The sequence below is a fragment of the Ammospiza nelsoni genome, chromosome 16 (assembly GCF_027579445.1).
Source record: "Ammospiza nelsoni isolate bAmmNel1 chromosome 16, bAmmNel1.pri, whole genome shotgun sequence".
In the NCBI taxonomy this organism is placed as follows: Eukaryota; Metazoa; Chordata; class Aves; order Passeriformes; family Passerellidae; genus Ammospiza; species Ammospiza nelsoni.
In genome coordinates, this window is record NC_080648.1 from 11133696 (window position 1) to 11159422 (window position 25727).

Genomic DNA, 25727 nt, shown 5'->3' on the forward strand with positions numbered 1-25727 from the left:
ATGTTTCTTTGGAAACAATGACATTGGCAGTTCGACACCTCCTGTTCTGAAGTGTTTGGCAAGCCTTTGAAAAAAATCAACATATAAATTAATGTCAGTGTGGGACCATCCAGTTCAGCGGACTGGGACCAGTAGTAAGGGCTACTACACATGTGCACTAATGGCCACGTCCCACATAGAATCTGCCGTGTTCAAGGAGCCCATTATGCCTAATAAATATCTTGATTGTTATTGACTGTTCAACTCACATTAAAAAACCTCCTATGGTAGTCTTCCTTTAGAGAACAAAAAAAAAATCACGAAGATTTGTGGGCCATTTAAAAATCTATAGGGCATGAAATTGATACTGTGTGAGAAAGAGAGAAAGGAATTCCCTCATTAGGTCTTGCACATTAGTACAATAGCTGTTACTGTAGTTTAATCTGAGGTTTTGTGATATTTCCTCATAACTCATTGGTACCAGGAATGCACATGGAATAATACACTAAAATCCTGTTATTTCTTTTAATTATATTTTCTTTATGTCTTTACTTTTTTTAAAAATCCATATGTACTGTCTAATCAAGGGATAGTTAAAGTGAATAGCTGAATTGAATACCCTGCACTGAAATGCTGACTCTCTGCATCTAAATTGTGATGTATAACATAAAGGCTCTCAAGAGAATTGCAAGGGCAGAATTACATTTTTACTCTGTTGTTGATGAACTTAATGGTACCCAGCACTGAGGCAGCAGCTGAAGTGATGTGCCAGTGTTCCTTGTGATGGAGAAGACTGGACTGGAATTCAACTGCTGCTCAGGCTTATTAGTTTGTACAGCTGTCCCCACCTCTGGATCTCAGGAAATTTTCTTTAATATCCCAAGTGTTGGAAAAGGGTCAGAGCACAGAACATGAATCTCTCAGTTATTTTTTCCCTTCTGCACTCCTGGCATGCTCAGATTGTCTTCAGTCTTTGTTCTGATGTGGTTTTGAGTGGATAAAAATTTTGAGTTAGGCTTTCTGTCAGCATCTGTATCCTGAAAAGTGCTGTGACATCAGCTGGAAAATGATCTTGCCCAAATTATAAATGCAAATTCAGTATTCATGTCAGACAAACACATTTTCTCTGAACAGATTTTAATGTTTGACTATGGCAAAATCAAGCTAAACTCATTTTCCAGTTCAGTGTCAGCCCAAATATCACAGGGGCTTACTGCAAACCCTATGAAGTAGAGAGGAGGAATCAGAAAGGAGCAGAGATGTGAGATACGCCCTCACTGAGAGTTTCTTACTGAACACCTTGCTCCAACCTCTTCTGGAAGTATAGAAGACCTCTTTGTAGTGAAGTATTAAAATGGCAATTTACTGATTAAAAGCAAATAGAAATATATTCTGCAAGAGAAGCAGTGGAATGGATAAATTATGCTGCAATTTATGTTTTCTCAACGTAATATCAAATTTATATAAATGGCATTTTTTTAATCTCCTTAATACTCAGGTCAATTGTGCCGTTTCTAATTGTCATTTTCCCATAAGGATCTTTTTTGGAACTGAAAAGTATTTGGTGCAATGCCTCCAGATATGTCTAGAGACAGATCAGACAAGTTGACTCTGGAAATATAATATATATTCCCTGAAACTCAGTAAACCCCACTTTCCAATTCCATTGCTACTTTGTGTTTAAATTATTCACCTTTACTAATACATAGGGTTCCTTTTTATTAGAACTCTGTTTTATCTTGTTCTAATAAAAAATATCATGTACATCAGGAACCCTGAATAATTCAGTCTGACTTCATAACTCAGGGACCTTGCTCTTTTCCAAGGAAATTCTTGCCTAGGTGTTCCAGAAATCAAGCAATTCTCTTATGAACAGTTGTTCCTCTGTTGTAGAAGTCAATTTTAGCTACCATGCTGAGTGCAAGGTTACAGAGTTTGCTGTTGTATTGCCTGAGGCAGCTTCAGCTCTTTCTCTGTAGGAAAAGGACAAAACAACATTTTAGTTATTCCACAGTTACTCGAAAAAGGAACTGTTCAAACTTTAATTCTTCATGAAGGATCTTCTTTCAGAATTATTTTACCTAAATAGTGGCAAGAGACAAAACATTTCTCCTCTGTCAGATGAGATCTTCATCAATGCATTTTTTTAAAAACATAAAACATTTTAATTAACTATTAATTCCATAATAAACTATGAATTCCTTGAAAGTCTTCTAAACATTGGGTTTAAAAATTATCACTTATCAAAAGACCTATCATGATGCCCTGCAATGCATTAATGAGACAAGAATTGTAGTATTTGTCAAAGATCTATATAAAGACAACTTTGATTAGCAGCAGCTCTCTAGAGGTGATCTTTCATTGTTAAAAATTAATTTTGGAGTCTCAAAACCTAGATAGTACTTTCAGGTTGTGTGAATTAAATATTGGATTATGAGATGCCAGCAACTAAATTGTAGCAAGGAAAAAAAATTGCAAGAACCTAAGCTTGTTTTTTGTTTTTTTTCCTTCTGTACATAAATTCTGCAGTGTGGTACAAGTCCTGTGACTTCATCTTTTCGTTGCTGTCATTCCACTCAACACTTCTAAACTGCAATGGCAATTCTCTTCCTTGTGACCACTTTCTGTCTTCCAGCCCATTTGACAATCTGCTTTTTCCACTCCTGAGGTTACCTGCTAATTTTACCCTTTCATCTCATTCTGTGCAGAAAAGTCACTGTTCTCCTACTTTTAGAGATGCCCAGTCTCAAAATTCTTACCTTTAACACAATTCCAGCAATTACTGTTCAATTCCAGCAGAGTGGAGTTAATTTTTACAAAATGATTTTGTAATTTAGGAGTTTTCATCTTTATTTGTTTCACATTAGAGTTTCTCTCTTGCATTTTGGAGTGAGCAATGGTATCAGACACTGGTTTTCCCAGAACTTGTTTCTGTTAAACTCATGCTTGAAGAAGGAATTCTCTATGCTGTATTTATGTTCGCTATACTTTAGAACCAGGCAGGCTGGGTGTTTGTCCTTTCATTTATTTCCCATTTAAACCTCTTCCAGATATCAATTATATGACTAATTGATTATCCATAGAGAAGCTTCATCTTTTCCTGCTTAGGTAATTCCTCTCAGAAGCAATGAAAATTCCATTAGGCAACAATCTATTACACCAGTCAGCCCCAGCCAATTTCCACTTCTGATGTGTTTCCTTTATCTGGATTAAGTACAAGCCATGTGCAGCATCAGAAGCAGCACTCATCATTCGGGGTATTTTTGATTCTGTCTGATGGCTAAAATCTCTATAACTGAATGATTCTAGTGGTTTCTTCTGACCATAAATTCTTTACCTGCAAACATACAATTCTGTGATTTTTTTCCATTTTTTCCATTTCCAGAGGTGTTCACAGACCACTGCCCATCTGCAAGGTTTTCCACAGTGGTATCACCTTGGCAGGAGGTGCTTCCACATCATAGGACTGAAACTGCTGTTTTCATAATGAAATCACTCTTTCAAGAGCCTTTTATTTTAGTATTTGTTTTGCTCAGTGTGCACTAAAACTAATGTAATATGGAAATAAATCTTCTGTCGGTGAACAAGATGAAGTGTTTTTCTCATGTTTCCATGGAGACAATCAGGCTGCCATAAATGCTCATTAAATGGCTTAGTTCTGCAGAGTTGGACTGTTCTGGAACCATTCCCTTACAAGTCATTCTCAGGCTCCTTTGCTTGTGTTCTGTGATGCTTCCCAAGAGTCCCAGGCTGATTTCTAGACGAGTTTTGCTATCTCCATTTTAAATGCTGGGAAAGATACTGAGGCACAGAGTGACAAATTCATTTATCTCAAGGGATAAAAAAGGCAATAATAGAACAAGAACAGTATAAGGGTGTTCTTGCTGCCCCATTGACTAGGACAGCCACTGCCTGTGCACTAAGGTGCTAAGAACACTAAGAAAAAGTGCAAATTTGAGAATTCTTCCCTGACATATTGTTTTAAAGAATGTTATCAGTGTTCTGGCTTATTCATGAAGTAGAAAATCCCAGTAGCATAGACTGTTTTGGGATGGCAGGAAACTTGGAGATCATCCAGTTCCAACCCCCTGCCATTTGCAGGGACACCTTCCTCTACACCAGCTTGCTCCAAGCCCCCTCCAACCTGGCCTTGAACATTTCCTGGGACAAGCTTATAAACTTTATATGCAATAGCTGATAATGTTTGCAGCCAAATTCTGTTTCATTTATCCTAGAGAATAAGCTTAGGAACTTAATGGGAAAAGTAGATTTTTTTCTCATTTCCAGAGCAGAATGTCTTCCCTCACATTTAAATCCAGGCATGTGGAGATAGGCAGCAGCCTAGCTGGAATTGCTGTAACTGTAACAACATTGACATTCAGTCGACAAATAGAGCAACCTCGTCAGCCTTTCAGAGAACTCATACCCAGAATTTTTATTGCTTGCTTAGCTCTCTACAGTGCTGTGTTAGAAAAGAGTTGTAATTATGCATACTGAAATACTGATTTGTAAAACCAGTTTGGTCCTTATTTTTTACTATTTGCTGATGGAATCGGGATTAATAGTGATGCAGTTTTTCTTCTGCATTTACCTCTAAAAACAAGCATTAAAAATATACGTGTTGTTCATGTTTTGAAATGAGATTTAATGACAAAAAATCTATTGAATAATAAAATGTGATTGGTTAAATATTCTCCTCTGTGAAAAATATAAAAGAGTTACTGTTTCATTTTTTTTTCTAGTCATAGTTCATAGTATTAAACTTCATTATAGCTTTTAATCAGAGTTGTAAAAGGGTTCAGTGTCTTATGAGTTAGCTATCTGAATTAAATCATAGCAATTTTCTACCTATTATATTACTAGTTCAGTTGAAGTATAAATTCCAACAACTTCAGGAGTATTACAGAAGTGTTTCACAACATGCAGTGCAAATCCTCTCTGAGTATGTTAAAATATATATTTGCATTAATCTGAAATGGGAATGGTATATTTTTAATTATGCATGAATAATTTCAAATATTATTTTCACAAGAATGTATAACCTGGTTTGTTTTCATTGGCCTTGGAATAACATAATTTTTATTAAATTAAATCCCACTAAATAAATTATAATTCACTCCAGTGTAACAGAAAGCAGAAATAATCTAAGTCAGTTCACAGGAGAAATTATATTCAGTACTTCAAACTTACCATAGGGTTGTTAGGTCCAAGCATTCAGAAATCTCAAAGTTAAGTTAAATATACTTTCTCCTTTTTAATTTATTTATGATGATATAGAGTCTTTTGTATGGTTTTGATGTTATTATAACTTTTTAGTTTTTATTCTCAGTATTTTCCCAGCAGCAAAGAGAATAAAATCTTTCAGGTATTTGGAAAGAAGCAGAGCTCTGTTCTGGCGCTGGGATCTCAAGGTTTAAGGGGATCAGGTGGTGTCACAGGACCCAGTTCAATGACAGATATGCAAAACGCAGCCTCAGCCTCTTACAAAACTTAAATTTGACTTAGAATCCTTTGGCAAGGTGTTACCAGCCAGCCTGATCTACCAGTGCAGAGCTCCCAGGCTGTCTCTCTTTTCCTCACACTCATTTGCCAGGAAATTGAAAGTGGAAGTGCAAGGGAGGGTGTTCCATCCTGGATGAGGGCCTGGAGCACCCAGGGGGACCAGGTCAGCAATGCTTCTCCCAATGGCCCTCTCCCAATGGCTCTCCCCATGGCTCTCCCAATGGCCCTCTCCCAATGGCCCTCTCCCCATGGCTCTCCCCCAATGCCTCTCCCCATGGCTCTCCCCATGGCTCTCCCAATGGCCCTCTCCCCATGGCTCTCCCCCAATGCCTCTCCCCATGGCTCTCCCCATGGCTCTCCCAATGGCCCTCTCCCCATGGCTCTCCCCCAATGCCTCTCCCCATGGCTCTCCCCATGGCTCTCCCCATGGCTCTCCCCATGGCTCTCCCCCAATGGCTCTCCCCATGGCTCTCCCCATGGCTCTCCCCATGGCTCTCCCCATGGCTCTCCCCATGGCTCTCCCAATGTCTCTCTCTCTGCTGAGGCAGAGCAGGGAAAGGCTGGAGTGCTGGAGATCCCTGGAGAGCCTGGGGACGGGGACTGTGTCCTCCCTGTGTTGGTGAGAGGCCACAGAGCTGAGCAGTGGTAGGAAATTGTCACCTTTAGCTCTGCTTCTGTCCTGAGGGTCTCTCCCAGCCCATCCTGCAGAACTGTGCCCTCCATGCAAGGCAGGCACAGAGGGTTCAGCATTTCCTCCCGTTCCACTAACTAAAGTATAGAGCAGTGTTTTGGAGCTCTCACTTCCATCCCAGGAAGTTTGAAGCTGGACCACCTGGGGGTTTTGGGAACTCTAAACCAGAGTAGAATCAGTAGAGCTGCTGTCATTAAACATCTGCCAAAGCCCTCTGAGTCCCAGAGAATGGGGTGATTTTTACAACCCCACTGTTCCCTGGAATTAATAATTGAATGTAACATCTGACCAATATGTTTCTGTCAGGGGCCTTTTTTAAGTCTGTTTTGCCTTCAGTGAGATATGCAGAAACACACCCTCGGGCACACGTGCAAGCACAAATTATCCAACAGTGGAATTGCCTGGAGCTGAGGGAGCACCGTGGCTCTGCTGCAGGATTGTACTCATTGCACTGATGGCAGTGAGCCATCCTTGCACGTAGGGGAAACCTTGCCTGGAGGGCAGGAGAGTTGTTTGTGAAAAGGGCCCCTGCACTGAGGGTTGTGATTCATTATCACACCCACCAGTGGAAGCACATTTCCTAACTTCCAGTCCTGTCCTATTTCTCTTTTCTTCAGTTGTTTTTTTTTTTTTAATTTTTCCACTGAATTGGATTTCTGTATATTCATCAGAAAAATTAATTTAAATACCAAGGGTTCTTATCCTTTTCTTCAGAAAGGAAATCTGCAGAGTCCTTTGAAGCATCTTCTGCCTTGGATGGCCCTCAGCAATGTCAAAACCAATTATATGTCAGTTATAAAAAGCGATTTTTAAAGTGTCTGTAAAAATTAAAATAGATGTTTCTGTGCACTGTATCAGCATCTTCAGCCTCTCAGATGTTAGAGTGCTCCAAAACAAAGCTGTACAAAAATACTACACAGGGATGGAGCAAATGCTGACAGTTTGAGATGTTATTGCCTAACTGCCTTGGGAAATTCCATTTATTGAAAATAATTCATATACGTATTTGAAACATTCAGTAATTAATGTTAAGCTGGATTGATTTCTGTATCCAAACTGCTCTGAGGGGAGAGAGAGAGAGAGAGAGACTTAAATATCAGAGCTGGTGGTTGGAGGACATGTTCTCTCCTAAACTTGGGGGTGGGCTAACACAAATTTTCTCCCTAATGAAGCTGAATGATTTATGGCAAGATTTGCAGAAGCAGAATAAAACCATTGGTATTATTTACATTTATATGCTGGGTGGGTCTTGTAATCCTTTGTTAAATAACACTTTGTAAGACCAGAATTATTAACAGTATCAACTCTGAGAATAAATGTTACACTTGGCTCCAACAAAGAACAAATTCTTCTGAATCTGTAAAAGCCTGAAATTCCATCGGGGGCTTCCTGGGACATCTTGTCCATTCAAGGGGGATTCCCATTGCACCTGGATGGAGCCCCAGTGACAGTCTAACCCCAGCTCATGGATTGGCTCCAGTTTACCACTAGAGCGCTGGAAACTTACCATGCCTTCACAGAGAAATGCTCTTTACGTTAATATGTATTACCATTTTCACCTCAGAAAAAATAGCATAAATTCACCATGAAACTGATGACGCTCTAACTCTGATAGGAAGGCTGTGGTGTACTTCAAATAACCAAAATGTTAAAGCCAAAGCTGGTCTTAGCCAGCATGTGTTGGAAATATGTCCTTTCCCTAGCAAAAATCAAGGCAGCTTGTAGGAATTTTTATTAACATGTTTCAGCTGGCTTAATGGCTCCCTCACATTTGCTCCATGATGGTTTTCATGGAAGCATAGAGTAAAATTCCTCCAAGGCCCTACTCAGCAGCCTCAGTCACTTTCTCTTTGGTCCTCACTCTGCTGGAAGTGGACACATGATGCTGATTTGAAACCTTCCCTCCTAGATCTGCAGGTTGACATTAGATGTCACTTCAGCTTCATGCTGAGAGGGCAGGAGGAGTCAGAGCCTTCTGTCCACTGCCTGCCCAGAGCTGTTCATTCGCAGCTTTCCCATTCCTGCCCTTCCCTTCCCTGCCCATCTCCTGGCCTCTACAGCCAGGAACTGTGCTTTCCTTCTCCTGCCTGCTTGTGAAGCATAGCTGGAATCAAGTAGCACACAGATATTGAAATGCACACATATCATGTAATGCATCATTAATTGACTTCGTTTTATTATCGATCTCTTTTGTATTAAAATGCACACTAGGATCTTTGTATTGAAAACAGCAGGTCTCATTTTCCATTTCATCATACCTCCCCAGCAGATGTTCTTTTCTTGTATAGTCAGAACAGTTTCAAGGGGATTGCATAAAAGCAACTGCTCTTGACATTGCATTATGCAGGACTATTTTGTCACTGAATGATCATAGTGCTTATTGGCAGGCAATTTTAAATACAAACCCCCCAATATTTACATAGCACTGTCTCTTTTTTATTGTGCAGTTCATTTCAGCTTCACTAAACAGCTACATTTTTAAAATACTCTCTTCCCCCTAAGGAATGGTCATAAAAACAGAATCAACCTCATAAATCTTGTTGTGAACTAGTTGTACAGTTTCTGCAGGATTACACATCCATTGCTGTGAGACACTGAAAGTATTTATTTGTTATCACCCTTTTAAAGTCAAATGTGTGAAAAGCAAATTGGCTCTGTTGTGATTAACACAGTGACCCACTGGCACAGCATATGGGACTACATCCTTACACAGCAACTTCCCCCTCTACTGCCATTGACTGAACTAAGATTTCCTGCAAGTCATAAGTCTTTTTTTATTGTGGTAATAAATAAAAATGTGAAATGTAATAGAAAAGTATTTCAAACACTGTTGGTAGGTCTTTGTCCAACGTTGATTTATATTGCAAATCCACAGCTCTGGTGAATGGTGCAAGGAGGGGAGAGGGAAAGTGTGTTCAGTCCATAGGGGAAAGTTCTCTGGACTGCTGTGTGGAGCTGGGACAGAAAGAGATTTGGGATGCAGTTGGTGTTTGTAGCCCTTTTGGTATTGGAAAGCAATGTCACCATATCATTAGGAGGTTTTTAGAGAATGATGCAATCCTGCAATCCCTGGTATTTATCATCTACCGATTACTTTGGTCTGTCTCTGATATTACCATAGAAGATTTATCATTTTAAGGGGGAATTTAGGTTGCCCTGCATAATAAAAGCTAGGCCAGAAAAAAAAAAAAAAAAATAAAAAAGGAAGAGACTTCTCAGCTCTGACTACCAGGCCAGCTTCCCAGAAAGTAAATGTCAGCAACAGAAACTTCTGGGTGTGAAGTGAGGAAGAGTGAGATTTATAAGCCAAGAAGATATTTTTTCTAATTTCCTACATCTTTCCAAGATAAAAATCTTCTGAAAATGATTATACTGAGATGTCCAGTACTATATTTCAGGCAGCTGCCTCCTGGGGTGGATCCTTCCCTTGGAGACCCAGTATCCATGGAAAATTCTCAGAACAGGAAACCATGGAGCCTGGGTTCAAAAAATGATAGGGAGGATGACTGAAGGGGGTTTTCATCAGAGAATTTTTGTCCAAGTGAAACATTTAATTCCAGTACTGGCTGGACACATATCTCCCTACATAAATGTTGAATGAATGCTCAGCCACTCTAAAGTGAGATTAATTAATCATATCAGTTTCACCTTCAGACTCAGCCTAAAGAAAAATTGGGAAAATGTTCACATCTCAAAGCCAGGTTTAAGGTATTTTTGTTATTATTGTGCAGCCAGAGCTGAGTGCAGACTCTCTGACATAGTGAAGGGATGGCTGTAGTTTTCCTTTCAAGCTGATAAAGTAACATCTTCTTGTCACTTTGTTTATTTGTACTTTTAGCTCTTCATTTTCAAAGAGTTCATACTCATTGCTTTAGGACAAAAAGAACTGTAATGACAAATATGGTTGTTATGTTTCGTCTTATTCCCAAGGGTGTGTTCTTCTCCCAGTGATGAGCATCTGCTCCTAGTCATGTAGAAATCTGATTAACAAAGCATGATCTTTGATTAGCATATTTCAGAAATTGTTTCTTATTACAAACTCTCCTTAGGGCTTGTGTTGCTTAGCAGTAGAACAACCTTCCAAATGGATTTAACATGTTGAGGAACTTTGTAGACTTATAAATCCATGCTTTGAACTTTTATGTTCATATGGATCATGTATTCTGCATAAGGGAAAAAATATCCAGAAATAACAATCCACATCATGGGGTTTTGCTGTCTTCTGACAAAGTCCACGCTTTGGCTTTTATTTGATAAATTACTGTTTTGAACTGCATGTAAGGGCTGTTTGTAATGAATAATAAATGATGTTTCTATTATGTGTTCCATTTAAGGGTTTTCATGAGGTTTTCCACCATTGGTCCTTTATATTAGGGAAGATTTTGATGCCATGGGTGTTGAAACTAATGACAATGAGATTCAATGCCTGTGGGTGAGAATTGAGGGGAAGGCCAACAAGGCTGACATCTTACTGGGAGTCTGTCATTGTCCACCCAGCCAGGAGGAAGAGTGGACAACTCATTCTATAAACAGCTAGAGAATGTTTCAGGATCACCAGCCCTTGTTCTTGTCAGTGATTTTAACCTACCAGACATCTGCTGGGAACTTAATGCAGCAGAAAAAAGGCAGTCCAGGAAGTTTTTAGAGTGTGTGGAGGACAACTTTTTGTCACAGCTGGTGGATGAGCCCACCAGTCTCAGTGAGGGACTATGTTAGACCTGTTGTTTGCAAATAGAGAGGGCTGGTGGGAGATGTTGTGCTTGGAGGCCACTTGGGGCACAGTGATGATGAAATTATAGAGTTCTCAATACTTGGTGAAATCAGGAGGATTTATTGTCAACATTATTATTGTTGTCAGATTTTAGAAGCAAGTCACAAAGATATAGAAATTTGAGGCCAGATTTGTAAGGAAATGGAGGCTAGGATTTCCAACCACATCTTTTCCCATTGCTTTCCTTCCTGATGATTATTCAACAGTGTTTTTTCTTTTAGGACAGAAAATTTTTAGATTGCAAAATACTGAAAGTTGTGTTCCTTTTACCAGTAATGTATAGTGTGATGTTATTTCAGAACTGCATGCATTTTTATTGCCTTGGAAGACCTAAATAGCTCCTGGAATGGATTCACCGATTAGAGTAAATTTTGCTGTGAAAAAACACTAAGTATTGTAGCTGTGCATGATGTCTCATAGACCATGTGGGCCTAAATTTTGCTCCTTATTCATGCCAAACTAGTATTGACTTTCCAGGCTAAAGCTACATCCCCACTCCTCAGGTTTTGGCTGATGGAACACTGAGCACAAGGCCAGGCTGTGCTTACCAGCAGCCCAGAGCTCCTGGCAGCTCTTAGCCCTGGGCTCCCAGCCAGTTTGCACAGCGATTTTTGTCGATGCAGCATTTTGCATCAAGGATGTGTTGCCAGCAGAAGCAAACAATGTTCATGGGCTCCAGCAACAGAGCAAGGCCAGCTGCAAGAGAGCAAAAGTTCTGGTCATTAATTTGTGTGTGGATATGACCTTTGGACCACCTCAGGCACTGAAACGATGATGTGGTGACCATGCACGCTCCAAGTGGTGCTCACTCATTACAGGCTTTGCACAAGGAGGGTGTTTCACTGGTTTGCAGTCCAAGAACATCCAAGTAGACAGCCAGCACAGGAAACTGTGGTTTGCCATTTAAATCCCTGTCGAAGATCTCCCTCAGTCCTTAACTCAGCCCCCAGTGAGAGTGAAGTAAGAGGATTAAGAAGGTGTCTCTCACTGTTTGTGTTCTGGAAATGTAAAGGGCAGGGAATCATATACTTCTCATCTGTCTGGCTTTAAAAAAGACACCAAAAGGCAACAGCAAAACATCCCTGAAGAGCCTTGACAGCCTTTGGTCTTTCCAGTGGGATAGACCCTGTCTCCTCAAACTCTGCCTATGTATTTTCCTAACGGCAACACATTGAATGTTGCTGCCTTATTGTTTATGGTGTAGGAAACAGATGGTCTTTTCTCCTTCCTTGCTCACTTCACCTCTTCTATCAGTTTTAATGGTTTAAAAGAAAAAGCTTTTAGCACTTTTGCTTTGTTTTTACGGTTTCCCCCTGTCTTGCACCAAAGGCATTCCAGTAAATACATATGCACTAGTGAAGCTTAATTGCCCATCACAAATGTGTAATGGGTGTTAATGTGGCAGGAGCTTGTAGCTGTGGCTGTTTAACCCAGCACAGAACAGCTGCAGCACTTCAGACCCAAAGGAAAACAGAAGAATCCTCTGCTTGTTGGAAATATATTTGCTCTCAGAGAAATCTGGTACACAGCAAACTGAAACTTCTTCTATTTCAAATAGTCTCCTTTGAAAGTTTCTCTGATTATTCAGTAGAAATCAGAAATGGTTATTGTAAAGGGCAAGAAAGAGCTTTATACCATCCCCAAGATAAAACCAAGAGTTGCCCATTTCCAAGAATGGACCAAGATGTGAGGAGGTATGGGAGAGGGAAAATGGGATTTAAAGACATTGAAGAGGAACAGAAGTCAAATCCATGGCAACAGAATGTCCAAAAAGAGCTTCTCTAAAAATCACTTCTCAAACAAAAGTGAAATTTCTCTGTGTGACTGGTATGGCAGAGACTTTCCTTCTGACATGTTAACATAACCATATTTTGAATACTTGTAATTCATTTTGACAGAAAATGTCTTATTGCTAATTTTAGAAACCTTCTTTTGTAGAAGAATGAATTTAGACAGATACCTTTCAAATGGGACAAGAGCCTGGACATGTTTGCTCTGAGATGGCAAGTCATGGTGCTGTCTGATCCCAACTCTGACAGCATGCTGGTGCTGCAGGTTGTTGTATGAAAGCCAGGATTATTTTGTTGTAGCTTTTCTACTCAAGCATTTTGAATACAGGGGATGCTTAGCTGTAAAAAATTAAAAATTATCTCTAAAAATATTATGTCTGTTTTACAGCAGCTGTGAAATTAAATTTATTAGCACTCTGCATTATATCAGTTATTAGTTAGCTTCTAAAATACTGGTCATTTTATTATTTGAGTACATTTTATGCAGACATAGCTTTTCTGTGAAATAAACAGCATGATATAGATTGTTAAACCAGAACTTCATCCCAAAGTCTCATGTCTAATATTAATGTGAACACCAATTAGTAATGCTCAGTAATGAGTCTTTAAGCTCTCCATCTATCTTTTCTGTGTAAACTTCTCTACTTCCCATGCAGTCTGAAAACAGCAGCACATACTATAAAATATCAAAGTATTTGTTCACTCACGTGTGGGAATGTTCCTTCTAACCAGTTGTCACCTGCCGGGAGAGCCTTCTGTGTGCATTTCTCACTTTGTTTTTTAAATGATTTTATAATTTAATGATAAACCTTTTTTAAAATTATTTAATAATTTAATGATTTAGTGATAATAATTTTTAATTTTTTATAGCCCTTGATCCATCCAAAGATCCCTGCCTGAAGGTGAAGTGCAGCCCACACAAAGTGTGTGTCACCCACGACTACGAGACCGCGATTTGCGTGAGCCGCAAGCAGCTGGTGCACAGGTGAGGAACCTTCCCCTTCCTCCAGGCTTCTGTGTCTGCCACAGACATCCAGTGTGGGAGAAGAAGGAAAATGAGAAAACTCCAAAATTCATATTAAAAACCCCATCATTTTGCAACATTTTTTTTAAATTTTAATTTGGGTTAAAAAAAAAAAAAAAAAGACAGATGTTTTGTATTTATAGCTGAGGATATTTAAAAAAGATGACCCAGAACATGCTGTATCCTGTGGTGTGGATTGCAGAATTCTCTCCCAGTTCTGGGAGGGATTTGCTCCCCCCAGAGAGAAGTAATTATGCATATTTTAAAAACTGAAAACATGAAATATGAAAACACTGTGCCAGAAATATCTACACTTCTGGTAACTTAATTAGAAGTAATTAGCAGGAGATTAATAAGGATTTCTTTTTAAGTGTATCAAACGTCTGCCTAAATTTGCTAAAGAGCTGAAAAATGTTGGTGGAATTTTGTAGAGCAACTCCTTGAGAAGTCTTATAACTAGAGAAATCGGCAGATCAGATTGCTGAATGACTGAATTAAGAGCAAATGGCCTAGCTAATATGTGACAAGGCCAAAATGTTCAAATTAGACCACAGAACTTCACTGAGAGAAGCTACAAATAGAAGAAGAAAAGCCTACTGATCATGGGTTGAGATATGTTACAACCAAGAATTGAGACATTTATAAACAAATGTTGAGGAAAAAAAAGGTAACTTTGCCCTATTTTGGAAGGAGAACTAGTAGAAGCAGTAGGGAAATTAGAGTTGAGTATCTCCAGAGCATGAGTCAAGACCCAGAATTAAACTGGAGTTATCAGCCCCTCCACCTGCCTGCAGATATAGAACAGAATAAATCGTGTACTGCTGTAATGAGCAGCTCTGAATGCTTGGTCTGCACTTTAAGGAGAATACATTGTCTTGCTTTCATTGTGTTTGAGTGATAAATCTGGGGACTGCTATTCAGTTTCTCTCTCTGTTTAGTATGGAAGAAAAAATTTGCCTGTGACACAGCTCAGGTCCCCAAATGTTGTTATCAGCCAATATTGCATTGAATTTAGTTTAAGCCAAACTGAATTCAGGATGATCTGATTCCCATGTACTACATCTCATCTTTCCTCACTGTCACCTGGTTGAGGAAGCTAATCCTGTAAGAAAAATTAGTCCTTGATTGATAATCCAAAGTTAATGGTGTAATGTGCATGAGGCAGTGTGTTCAGTATTTGGTTTTCAGTATGGAATGATCCCTGGAAGGAAGTTAGGAGTCTGCTATGTGCAGTGCTCACACTCTAATGATATTTTTGACATTATGTAGCTTATATTTTCTAGTGAGGATGGATTGAAACCTGGTTTAAATCGTTGCATTATATAGTAGTCCTTGTGATATATAGACACAGATGTTGAGCCAAATGCTTTCTGAGCTATTTCCAGTATTTAACGTCTCCAAAGTAGTCAAAATGTTCAGAGGAATGGTGCAGAGGACCTGAATATCCTTTCTTTGCAGAAAGGAAGCTGTGTTTCATGTGATCTCTCTATGATTCCTCCACTGCCTGCAGCTGTTTCAGCAAACCTTTGAGTAGCACTGTGACTATGGAGATAAATCAAAAAGTATTGAAAACTTAGTTTGAAAATTCTCCAAACAATTTCCAGCAAGTTTTGCAATGCTGAAAGAACTACTGCTGATATGTGACCATGGCACACATAACCCTACAGTGATTTTATTCTCCATGTACCCTGCTAGCCTGGCCTCAGAGGGTACACAGGTCAAGGAGGGAAGTAACCAGGGCAAATTGTCTGTTGATTTGAATCAGTGGTGTGACACCCCCTGAAGGTTTTCATCTTCAGTCCCACAGCATTCTGGTTTTTTCTGTGCCTGAGTTGAATACTGCTGTACATCTGACTCCAGTCATATTAAATGCTGTGTTAATCAGGAGTAAACACATTAAAAGGGGTGGAGTTGCACCTATGTAAAACCAGCTAAAATCTGAATATATTAGTGAGGGCACATGTAGTAACAATTACCAAATAACACGGTGCTGCTGTGATTGTTTTGCACATCCAAGGTGCTTTTGGGTGTGCTCAGGAGGATTTTCCATTTCATGCATCATTATCAACTTGCTGCAGTGGCTTTGCACAGGATGTTGGCTCAGCAAGAAGTAATGGAGAGCAACACCTTTGTTATTGCTGAGCCTCCCAGACAGAGCTGTGCTGCTTTGTGTCCCCCAGTGCCTGCCTGGCTGGAGAGCTGTGGTTTTCCAGGCACAGTGTGCTGCAAACTCTGAAATCACCAGTGCCAGCACGATACCATTCCCATCTCATCTCCTTTCTGCTGGAATGCCTGCTTTTTAAACCACTGCAGGAGCTCAGTAGCAGTGTAGAAAATTGAGTTGCATGGAAATGTGTTATTTGAGCTACTGAGACCCTGCCCCAGGGGCAGTCTGGCCTCTCCTGTGCAGCATCTGCAGCCTCCTCCTTCCCTGCTCCTCCTCCCCTGCACAGTCACCTCGTGAGCAGCCCTGGGTCTTGAATCATGGAATGGTTTGGGTTGGAAGGGACCTTAAAGATCATCCAATTCCAACCCTCTGCCCTTTGGATCTACTGATACTATCAGTTGGTTCCCCAATTAACCTTGCTGTGTTTGTAGATTTTTTTTTTTTCAGTCTCTTGTTCCTTTTCATACTGATTCTGAAAATAATTGGTTTTCATTTGATTACTATGTACAATTCAGGGAAAAGGGCATAGCCCAAAGGGAATTTTGCAAAATAGCATCATTTGGATTCCTGTTGGTATATTTATCCCTGTTAATTGTTTGTGTTTTATTTGTATGTATTTTCTTGAAGAGCCTGTCACAAGCAGAAAGATGGGAGAACCCAAACAATAACAGGGGAGTACCACTGGGTAGTTTATTTTTTTTTTTTGTCTTTCTCCATGGGCATTAACCAACTAATTTTTCTAGTAAGCTGTTAGTACTTCAGAAGTTAAGGCAGAAGATGTCTGAGAGGTACTTCAGACAGATAATAGAGTTTTGTCAGCACATCCTCTCAGCACATACTATTTACAGTATGAATTGGACAGTACAATTAGAGAAAAGGCAAGACTGAGTTGTAATTGAAGAGTGTGAAAAAGATAAATTTGGAGGTGCCTCCTTACATGCTTAATAGTCCTTGTACTAGTGATAGAGTCTTATGAAATCTTGAGTGGATTAAAACCCCTTTCAATTTGGACATCTATGAGGAGAAGTCTTTATTAGCTCAGTTTTGCATGAAAGGCAGTAGTTAATGTCTCTCAAAGTTATCTCATGCATTCTCAGTCCCTTTACTTTAAGCCATTTGTGCTGCTGGTGCTGACAGTGCAGCGGATGGGAAGGAAAGATGTCACTCTTGGGCTCTTTTCAAAAGAACAGAGTGAGAAGAGAGGATTGATGTGAAAATAATGGCCATACTAACATGTCCAGGGTTTACAGCTTTGTTCAGTCAATTTGGCCAGCAATGACCAATTAATTCATCACTGCAATGGAAGTCACTCACAAAGATAGTCACACATCTTCCCTGCTTCTCTGCTGTGTCTTAGAAATCCAGCTACTTACTCACTATTTCTCCAGGACTTTTAAGGATAATGCTGCTGACAAAAGAGTCTACTACTGAGTTTCTCACTTTTTTTTTTAAGATCTGGACAAGTTCCCAGATAAAACATCTGTTCTTCTAAATTACACGTCAATGCCTTGGTCTGACCAGCATGCCAGTGTTGGCAACTACACTTACCCACAAGGAGCAGACAAATCTCCCTCTCTTTCTTTACAAATCCTGCAGCTGATGCACCATTTCTGGTTAGGAAGGACCCTGTTCAAAACAAGTCAAGTAAAACATCCCCATATGTGAAATAGAGCATTTTTATAGCATTGCTTTGGTTTGCCAGTGAGTGCTTTAAATTGTATCCAAAAGGGGAAGTCAAAGCAATCACTGCCAGGATATCAGTGACCCACCTGCTTTGGAGAGCTGCTGGGAGCATTACAGAAAAATCTCTGACCACAGCAAATGCACTTTTAGGGATTTACTGAAAAGTTGTGCACCTAAGCAAGGATTTGAAACAGTGCTATTCCTCAATGCCTATGATTACATCAACAATCACCTTTTAAAAGCTGCTAAAATAGGGCCTAAAAACTCAACCCTGTTGTTTTACTGTTCTCTCTGACTTGTGTTTTTTCTTGTTTGTCCTATTGCTAATGCTAATGAAGGGTTGGCACAATACCAAGGGCTCCTCTGGGGGTTACAGCTTCTTGTGCTGAAATTCTGCTCCCACATTCCCAGTGCCCTGACTGGTGCCATGGAGGGCTTGGTCCTCAGCTCATTTAATTCTGCCTGATTTATGTGGTAATGTTTTTCAAAGCCTGAGTAGGTGAGAAATCCATAGGAGAACCAAACTTGGGCAATGAACATAGAGTCCAGTTGCCAGGACACCCCAAGAATCCCCCCACATGCCTGAGAGAATTGTCCAAATACTCCTTGAACTCTGTCAGGCTTCATGTTGTGACCACTGCCCTGGGGAGCCTCTTCCAGTGCCCAAACTTCTCCTAATATCCAACCAAAACTTCATAAATATCATAATTATTTTATGTATCTCCAGTGGTCTTGGTGAATTTTGGGATGAATTCACAGTTATGAGTTATTTTTTACCTGCAGATTTATTTATGAGCATCAATTAATTCTTTTGCTGATTAATGTTTTCAGAATTGAGGGAAGAAAACTGAACAGTTCAGAGTCAAAAGAAAATCTTTTGACCATTGTTTTATTATAAAAGAAAGCCATTTCAAATAGGTTGGATTTTTTCCCAAATAACAATACAACAATATTTACACATATCTGCAAACTGATTTGAACTCTCTAAATCTGACTTTTCCTAGGAAAAAAAATAAACAGAAAAAAAGAAAAGGAATGTTTTTATGAAAAACATTTTATCTACCTCTAGTGCTGAGTATTGATTAATCTACTGGCATAAATTGTTGCTTATGAAGAAAGAGCATTGAAATATTTGATGAAACATGCAACCACAAGACCAAATAGATTGCATTAAGTTACTTTCAAACAAAGCCATTGTACTGGGGAAATTGCCAGAATTTAGACATATTATTCCCAAGGGCAGCTCTGATAGAATCTTGGAGAGTTACTTTAATCCTCAGTGAATGAAAGTTCTAGACATGAACAGGATTGAGTAAATGTTTGTTGTTTGGGGTATTTTTTGTAAGTTGTTAACTCCAGTGCATTACTCTGTAAAGACTGTTATTCTTACTAATATCCAATCCCTCACGGTACATTGCACAGTTTAACTGTGGCTCATGCTGTTTGTCCACAAAGAGAAATGAGAAGCAGAAAAATCAAGGAGAGAGGGGCCTTTGAGGTCACAGCCAAGTGCAGTAGATAATGTGATGTGCAAGGGGTGTGCAAGTGATATGTGCAAGTCCTTGGAAGAAACTTGAAAGCTTTTAAAAGTATTTCATCTCCAGATTGCCTGACCACAAAGGTGCCTCCACTACAGCACAAGAGCTTGGGATTTTGCAACAGGCAAGTAACAGACACATGGAAATAAGGAATGTTTGTTTTGTTATGGAGTCCAAGTTGCCTTTTCATAAGACAGAGAGCACGTGGCATGATGTGCCATCAATCTATAAGTGCTCGAGGGGACGAATGACTATTAAGAGAGAACAGCATACGAGTCTGGCACTATCCTTTATTCCCCATTACATTATTTCTAAAATTTTGATTATGAAAATTATGATCTAAGCATGAACTCCCAAAGGTTAATAGCTTTTCCTCCAAGAGATTTTCCATCAGTAACTGCCCAGGATTCAGTCCAAAGATGCTTGAATATTGGAACAGCACTCACTGGTGTTAAAAGCAGATATTACTCTACTGAGCCAGGGTCATTTGTAAACTGTAGGTCTCCCCCTCAAAGTGGTCCATTTCTCAGTTTCAGCTCTGCCTGCATTAAATTGCTTTTAACTGAAGAGACCATGTGGAGAGGCTGTGAAGGGACTGGCTTTCATCCCACACGTTGATGTGAGCTGACTCAGTTCTGAGCCTCCAGTGACCTACTTGCTGCCAGGGGTTTCTGCACAAACACCCTCCGGCTGATTGCTTTCTGGAGGAAGCTGGCTATGGTCTGTCCTCTCAACAGATGAGAAATCATGTTCCTTTTAGGCTGTTTTCTGGCTTTCCCAAGCTCTAGGTATGTTGTTGACTTTGGTATATTTGAAAACTCGGAGGCAAAGACCCCTGAACAATTCACAAACTTATGAAAGATCCTTCCTTGGCTTTAAGTCAAAGATGACTGCAGTCATCTTTAAATTCATATTGGATTACTGACTCAAAGCAAAAAAGAGCTCAAATTTTACACCATGCATATTGGTATTTCCATGAATTTCCAAACTTCTACAGAAAAATGTACACATGAAAAACCATGGTCAGGCAGAGCACAGACACCTCCCATGGGAATTGCACAAGATTGTCACCAACATCCTGGACTTTCTGCATCCCAAGGCCAGGTAGCCACTCTGCTTCTCTCTCCACAGAACTGCTTCATACTCCAGCAGCTTTAGGCCTCATTAGAGTAGTGCACGGTGATGGGCTCTTCCTAGACATGAGTAATTTTTTAAATATATGGTAATGCACAGCTCTCTAATAACAGACTTTAGAGAGCATCCTCATCCCTGTCTGCGCTGGCCATGCCAGGAGATGAAGTTGTTCTTGCTGTCAGCAGGGGATTCAGGGTATTTTACTCACAGCCACCAAGCTCCAGGCTGCTGGGTGAACATCTCACTGCTGAGGTGATTGGCTTCTACCCTGCAGCTCCTGCCTCACTGTGCTCTGCTTTCCCCAGAGAGAGCTGCAAGCACAAAGGAGGCACAGTGGGCATTGAGACAATCTCCTGCTGGTTGTTCCTTTCAGACCAGCTTCAGAGCACTCACTGAAACCACCTGAATACTTCTGGGTACCTTTGCTATCATCAGAGCACTTTCATGTTGAACAGAATGAGAAAATAATTTCTTTTTTTCTGCACTTTAATTGGCATTGATAAATAGTTTTTTGCGTTTAAAGATACTATTACTGAATGAGTTTAATACCTCTTTGCAATATTCCCGCTTATAATATTTCTAGTTGTATGCTTTTAGCAGTATATAAAAATGGACTAGAAGTGACTTCTTGGATCATTAAGTCTAATCTTTCTGCAAAAGTATAAAATAAACTTTTTCATAAGCCTATCAAGTTCTATCTTAAAGATAATAAGGTTTTTTGCCTCCTTTACTCCATTTGGGTGAATCCTGAACATCCAAACCTTTCTTGTTGGAAACTGGCTAATATCTAGCCTAAGTCTATTCAAATCCAGCTAAAACTTTTGGAGTTTTTCTAAATGGTTCCTCAATATTTATTTTGGAATAATTACCTTCTATTGTTTTGCTAGATTTGGCAAATGTTCATAGTCTTTTCTTATAAATCAAGCTCTCTTACAAAGACATTCCTCTTGCCTGTTTCAGTTTTCCTTTGTAGCAGAGATCATTGGGTTTGGCTGCTAAGATCAATAAAGAAAGAAACCCAAAATTATCATTTCATCTTCTTGCTGTTTAAATTCTTTTTAGATCTTTGGTTTTGCAGTGACTCTGAGTTATCAAAAAAGATGTTAAGATTTTAATTCTTAATTTTTATTTCTGAAATTAATCCTCTTTTTAAAATGGCTGTTCTATCCATGCCTGCTTTAAACCTCTGATGATTCTTCCATCACTCCTGTTGGAATGTGTGCAGCTTGGAAGTCTTTATTCCAGCTGTGCTTTCACCTGAGCTTTCTGGAGGACAGCTCTGGCTTTGACACTTTGTGATCTCTAAATTGATATATATTGTAAATATATAAAGCAGTAAAGCAGTTTGCTGCTTTAAATACTCCTGCATAATATTCTGTATTTGTTTCATCCTTCTTAGAAACACACACTAATTACTTTTCTCTGTAATGTAAAACATTTTTTTATTAACACGATAACAAAAAGGAGGCCAGGGGAAGAGTTTGAAGTAAATGCCATACCTAGTTCAGCATTACATACAAACCATATATAAAATGCAGTGTTTAGAGCTCTGAGCTCTGACTAATATGTAAGCTAATGTATAATGATGGAATATGCATGTCTGAAAGTTACTGTGTGAATGTAAGTTTGTGCAGCAGATTCATGGGAAACACAAGCCAGCAGGAAAACTCAAATATATGAAAGGTAAAACAAGGACAACATCATGTTTGTTCTTCAGTGGTTTTACTGTCTCAGTGGGTTCTTTTGGGGACTATATCTTGGTCATATATAAACCCCTTGGCATAGCTCTTATCAGCTTGTTAAGAGCCACCATCCAAAGCTAAGTTAGCATCCAAAAGTTCCTGTTTCCCTCAGTATAACTGGAAGGAGGCAGAGTTAAAAGTTCAGTCACCTCCTCCATGGCATTTCTCTGTTCCTGACTTGGACTGTGAGCTGTTGATAGCATAAGGGATGTTGGCTTTTTTGTTGTTTGTAAAGCTCCTCTTGCTCACTTTAAAGTGAGCAAGAAATGAAAACTGTAATTGATATAAATGTCATATGCTTGGCAAATGTCACGAGATCTGCCAACAAATGAATAGTGAACAAATGAATAAAATTGGAAGGGATTCACTGCCTGTGAATCCTCATTCTCTAAGAAGCTGTTAGGCTTTGCATATGGAGTAGCCTCATAATTCTTGGATTGTCAATGCTTTTTCAATCAATCTTCATACATCATCATCACTATCATGAAAACACAAACAGGTTGTTGTAAGAGGATGTGGGGTCCAGGAGGGCAGTTCCACATTGGATTCTTGTCAGCACCATTCCATTTCACCACTGGCCCTGGTGGTCACATGGATGTAGTTTTGCTTTGCTGTTGTCTGACTTCTTCTATGACTACATTAATCCTCACATGACTTGGAATCTGCAATATTTTCGGGTTTATCACAGCCCAGTAAGTTAAGGATGTATTTCCTGATTCACCTTCTTTGTGTTCTTTATAAAAATCTTAACCATAGAATTGCTGGAAGCAAATTTGTGATAATATTTAATATGGGCCTGTATTTTTGCTTTTTATCCCTATCTTAAATCTGTTGAGTAATCCAGTCCGTTGTAAATTACTATTTAATGTTCACAAATTACCTCCAATGCACCAAAAAATTATCCTGTGTTTATACAATAATCTGTTTAGTGGAGATTCTAAATTTATTGCTGGTTTTTGCTGTAGAAGCCTCAGGACATAAATGTGTTCAGTGGAAGTCTTTTTAGTGCTAATAAAAGCCATGCTTTTGTAAGATTGGGACTGATGTTTACAGTAAAGGAATTTTATTGAAGTTTTTCTTCAATTTCCAGCATCCTGTTATATTGGAAAAATGTTAGACATGCAGCATTTAAATTTAAATCTGCCTTTTGGTAAATGGCATTATACATTCCAATTGCAGTCAATATTACAAACAATATACTTTGTATGAAATTTGCAAATTAGGCCTTAAAAATATTGCATTTCATTTGATGCTGGCCAGTTTACTGCTTTTTCCAACTGTGTGTCTTCCATGTGGTGCAGACTCAACACACATAGCTTTTAAACCAACAAAAACTGATCTTTATTGTTTGCAAAACTGTTTTTATTTTTTTTATTTTATTTTACCTTTGCACTGCTGAGATTTGCCAGTTATTGCTTCTGAAGCCTTTCCCTGGCAGTGAAAGGCACCAATAACAAAGGCTAAAATTCTGATCAGCTGGGTCAGACTCTTCCACACCTCCTGCCTTGAGTATTCACAGCTTCCTACCCACATGTAGGGCTCTGCTGGGGGAGAGCTTTGGCTCCACCAAAGCTGAGAGTGGTTTCCAGCAGAGTTCTGCTAAATTTCACATCTCCTTCAACATCCTTCATTTCAGGCACAAAACTTCACTAGGAAAAATGATGAAACCATAGCCAAGACTGCCCTAAGGAATTCATCAACGAGCTTTCATTTTTGAGTTGAAGCTTGCAAAAAACTTGCGCTGTGAAGATATTTCCACAGAGGTTTGCCAGTTCCAAACTAGATTAACAACAAAGACGTGAATGTCAGCTAAAGTAGAAAATTGAAAAAGATAGTCTTTGGTGTTTGATCCCTTTCAGAGCCATGCAGTTCCATCTAATGGCATTCTTCTGAAAGAAATAGCACATGAAAACAATGAAAAGGAGCTTCTTGCATCAATCATTTTCTTATTTGGTGCATGTTATGTTATCAAAATTAACTTTTAATCTATTACTTCCGGCTTCTTTAATATTTCAATTTCTATCATTCTCTTTTTATTAACAAGCTTATGATTACCTCCTTAGTGCTTGGCCAGAGCTCATCAAGAGTTCTACCTACAGATTTTCAATTTAGTCATTTTGTATCAGATTTCTTCAACCAATGAACCACAGATGAGATTATTTATGGACATGAGCCACCAAAGTACATTCTGCTCAAAGCTTTGTATGTAGGCAGTGCTAAACATGATTAGAAATCAACCTCGAGTATTTTGCTTCTTTAAATGTGTTTGCTCAGGTATCACTGTTCTACTCCCAAATTATGTATAGATAGGTGACGCTGAGCCATTCACCTTTTAGGCACAAAGAGTAATACCTGAGAACTTTTGAAAGAATATTTGTTCTCTCTCAAGGTTTAAAGCAGTCTTGTAATATATGAGAATTTAATTCCTATGAGCACCTTCTACGTCTTGAGAGGCAGGGCAGAAAAATCACGGGCATAAGAAAAATGTTCCTGCTCATTGCAGGGGGTTGGACTCGATGATGTTTTACAAGTCCCTTCCAACTGAAACTATTCTATGGTGTCTTTGATCTGTATAGTCATTCTAAGCTGCTTAACCAGCTACAGCATAGAGCTGTCTAAATAAATAAATAGGAAATACATCATGACAGATTCCATTACATTAATGGAGCATAATTATCACAAAACATTTCTACAGATCTGTGTTATTAAATCTTTGTGAAATAGCAAGGGCAGGAAGATTAACAAGTTTTCAAATTAGTTAAGAGAGAATTAACAAGCCTTCATTTTGTTATCTCTTATTGCATTTATGTTCTCTACTTTCACAATGAAATCCTAAAAGATTCATTACAAGCAAATACAGAATGTTCAGTAACTACAATTTTAAAAAATAAAAAATTCTGACACATCCCATAGAGTTATTTCCTACTCCAACTCGTGGTAAAAAAAAATAAAGCTGAAATCTTGCACTGCAGTCACTGCAGTCAGTGTAAAATTGCTACCTCTAAGAAATCAAGTATTGCAATTAGATAAAATACTTAAAACTGGGGGGTTTATTGTTCTTGGATTAGCTCTTAACTTTATGAAATTATCTCTGTAGATTTGCTCAGTTTGGACTTGACTCCCTGCTGAGATTTTTTTTGAACATTGGAACATTTTGAGAAAGTGGAAATAGAAATAAGCTCAAAATGAAAACAAGCTTTCAGCTTTAAGCATTGAGTAGATGTGTGCTGGAGTCTTCTGACAAACTGCTTTTCCTGTCAATTCAACAAAACATTTTCTAGCAATTTAAAGAATAGTTCTTGACAAGAAAGTCTCTCACCTCACAAATGTGAGTAGGATGACAAAGAGACCTTGAATGTAGAATGTGAAAAAGAGAGGTTCAAGCCTTGTCACTCAGGTAGAATAGACTTCTGGATCTTCTCTGAGTAGTTATTGAATTCTCTTTCCCTGAAAGTCTGGAGGTTTTAGTCCTTTCCTTTGGTGTTAATTGGAGAAGAGATTGATCTCTTCATTAATTATGCCAAATTCACCCAGCAGCCTGATGGTTATGGCACTCAGCTGGCACTCAGGATTCACTGAGTCTCTAGTGCTGTTGGAAATAAAATCCACTCCCACAACTTCCCAGCACACCTTTGAGAAGTCAGTCAAATTAGAATGGTGCTGTCATCACCTCCCATCTTCGTGGAGTGACAAATTTATTTCATGC

General features: G+C 39.1%; 1 protein-coding gene across 1 annotated transcript in view; it reads left to right on the forward strand.

The window, feature by feature from the left end:
• The window catches only part of SPOCK1 (SPARC (osteonectin), cwcv and kazal like domains proteoglycan 1), a 265054-nt gene that overhangs the window by 138407 nt on the left and 100920 nt on the right, over positions 1-25727 (forward strand). Inside the window, exon 4 of the mRNA XM_059483545.1 lies at positions 13604-13718. Coding sequence (XP_059339528.1) covers positions 13604-13718 — 115 coding nt within the window. The remainder of the gene's footprint in view (positions 1-13603; positions 13719-25727) is intronic.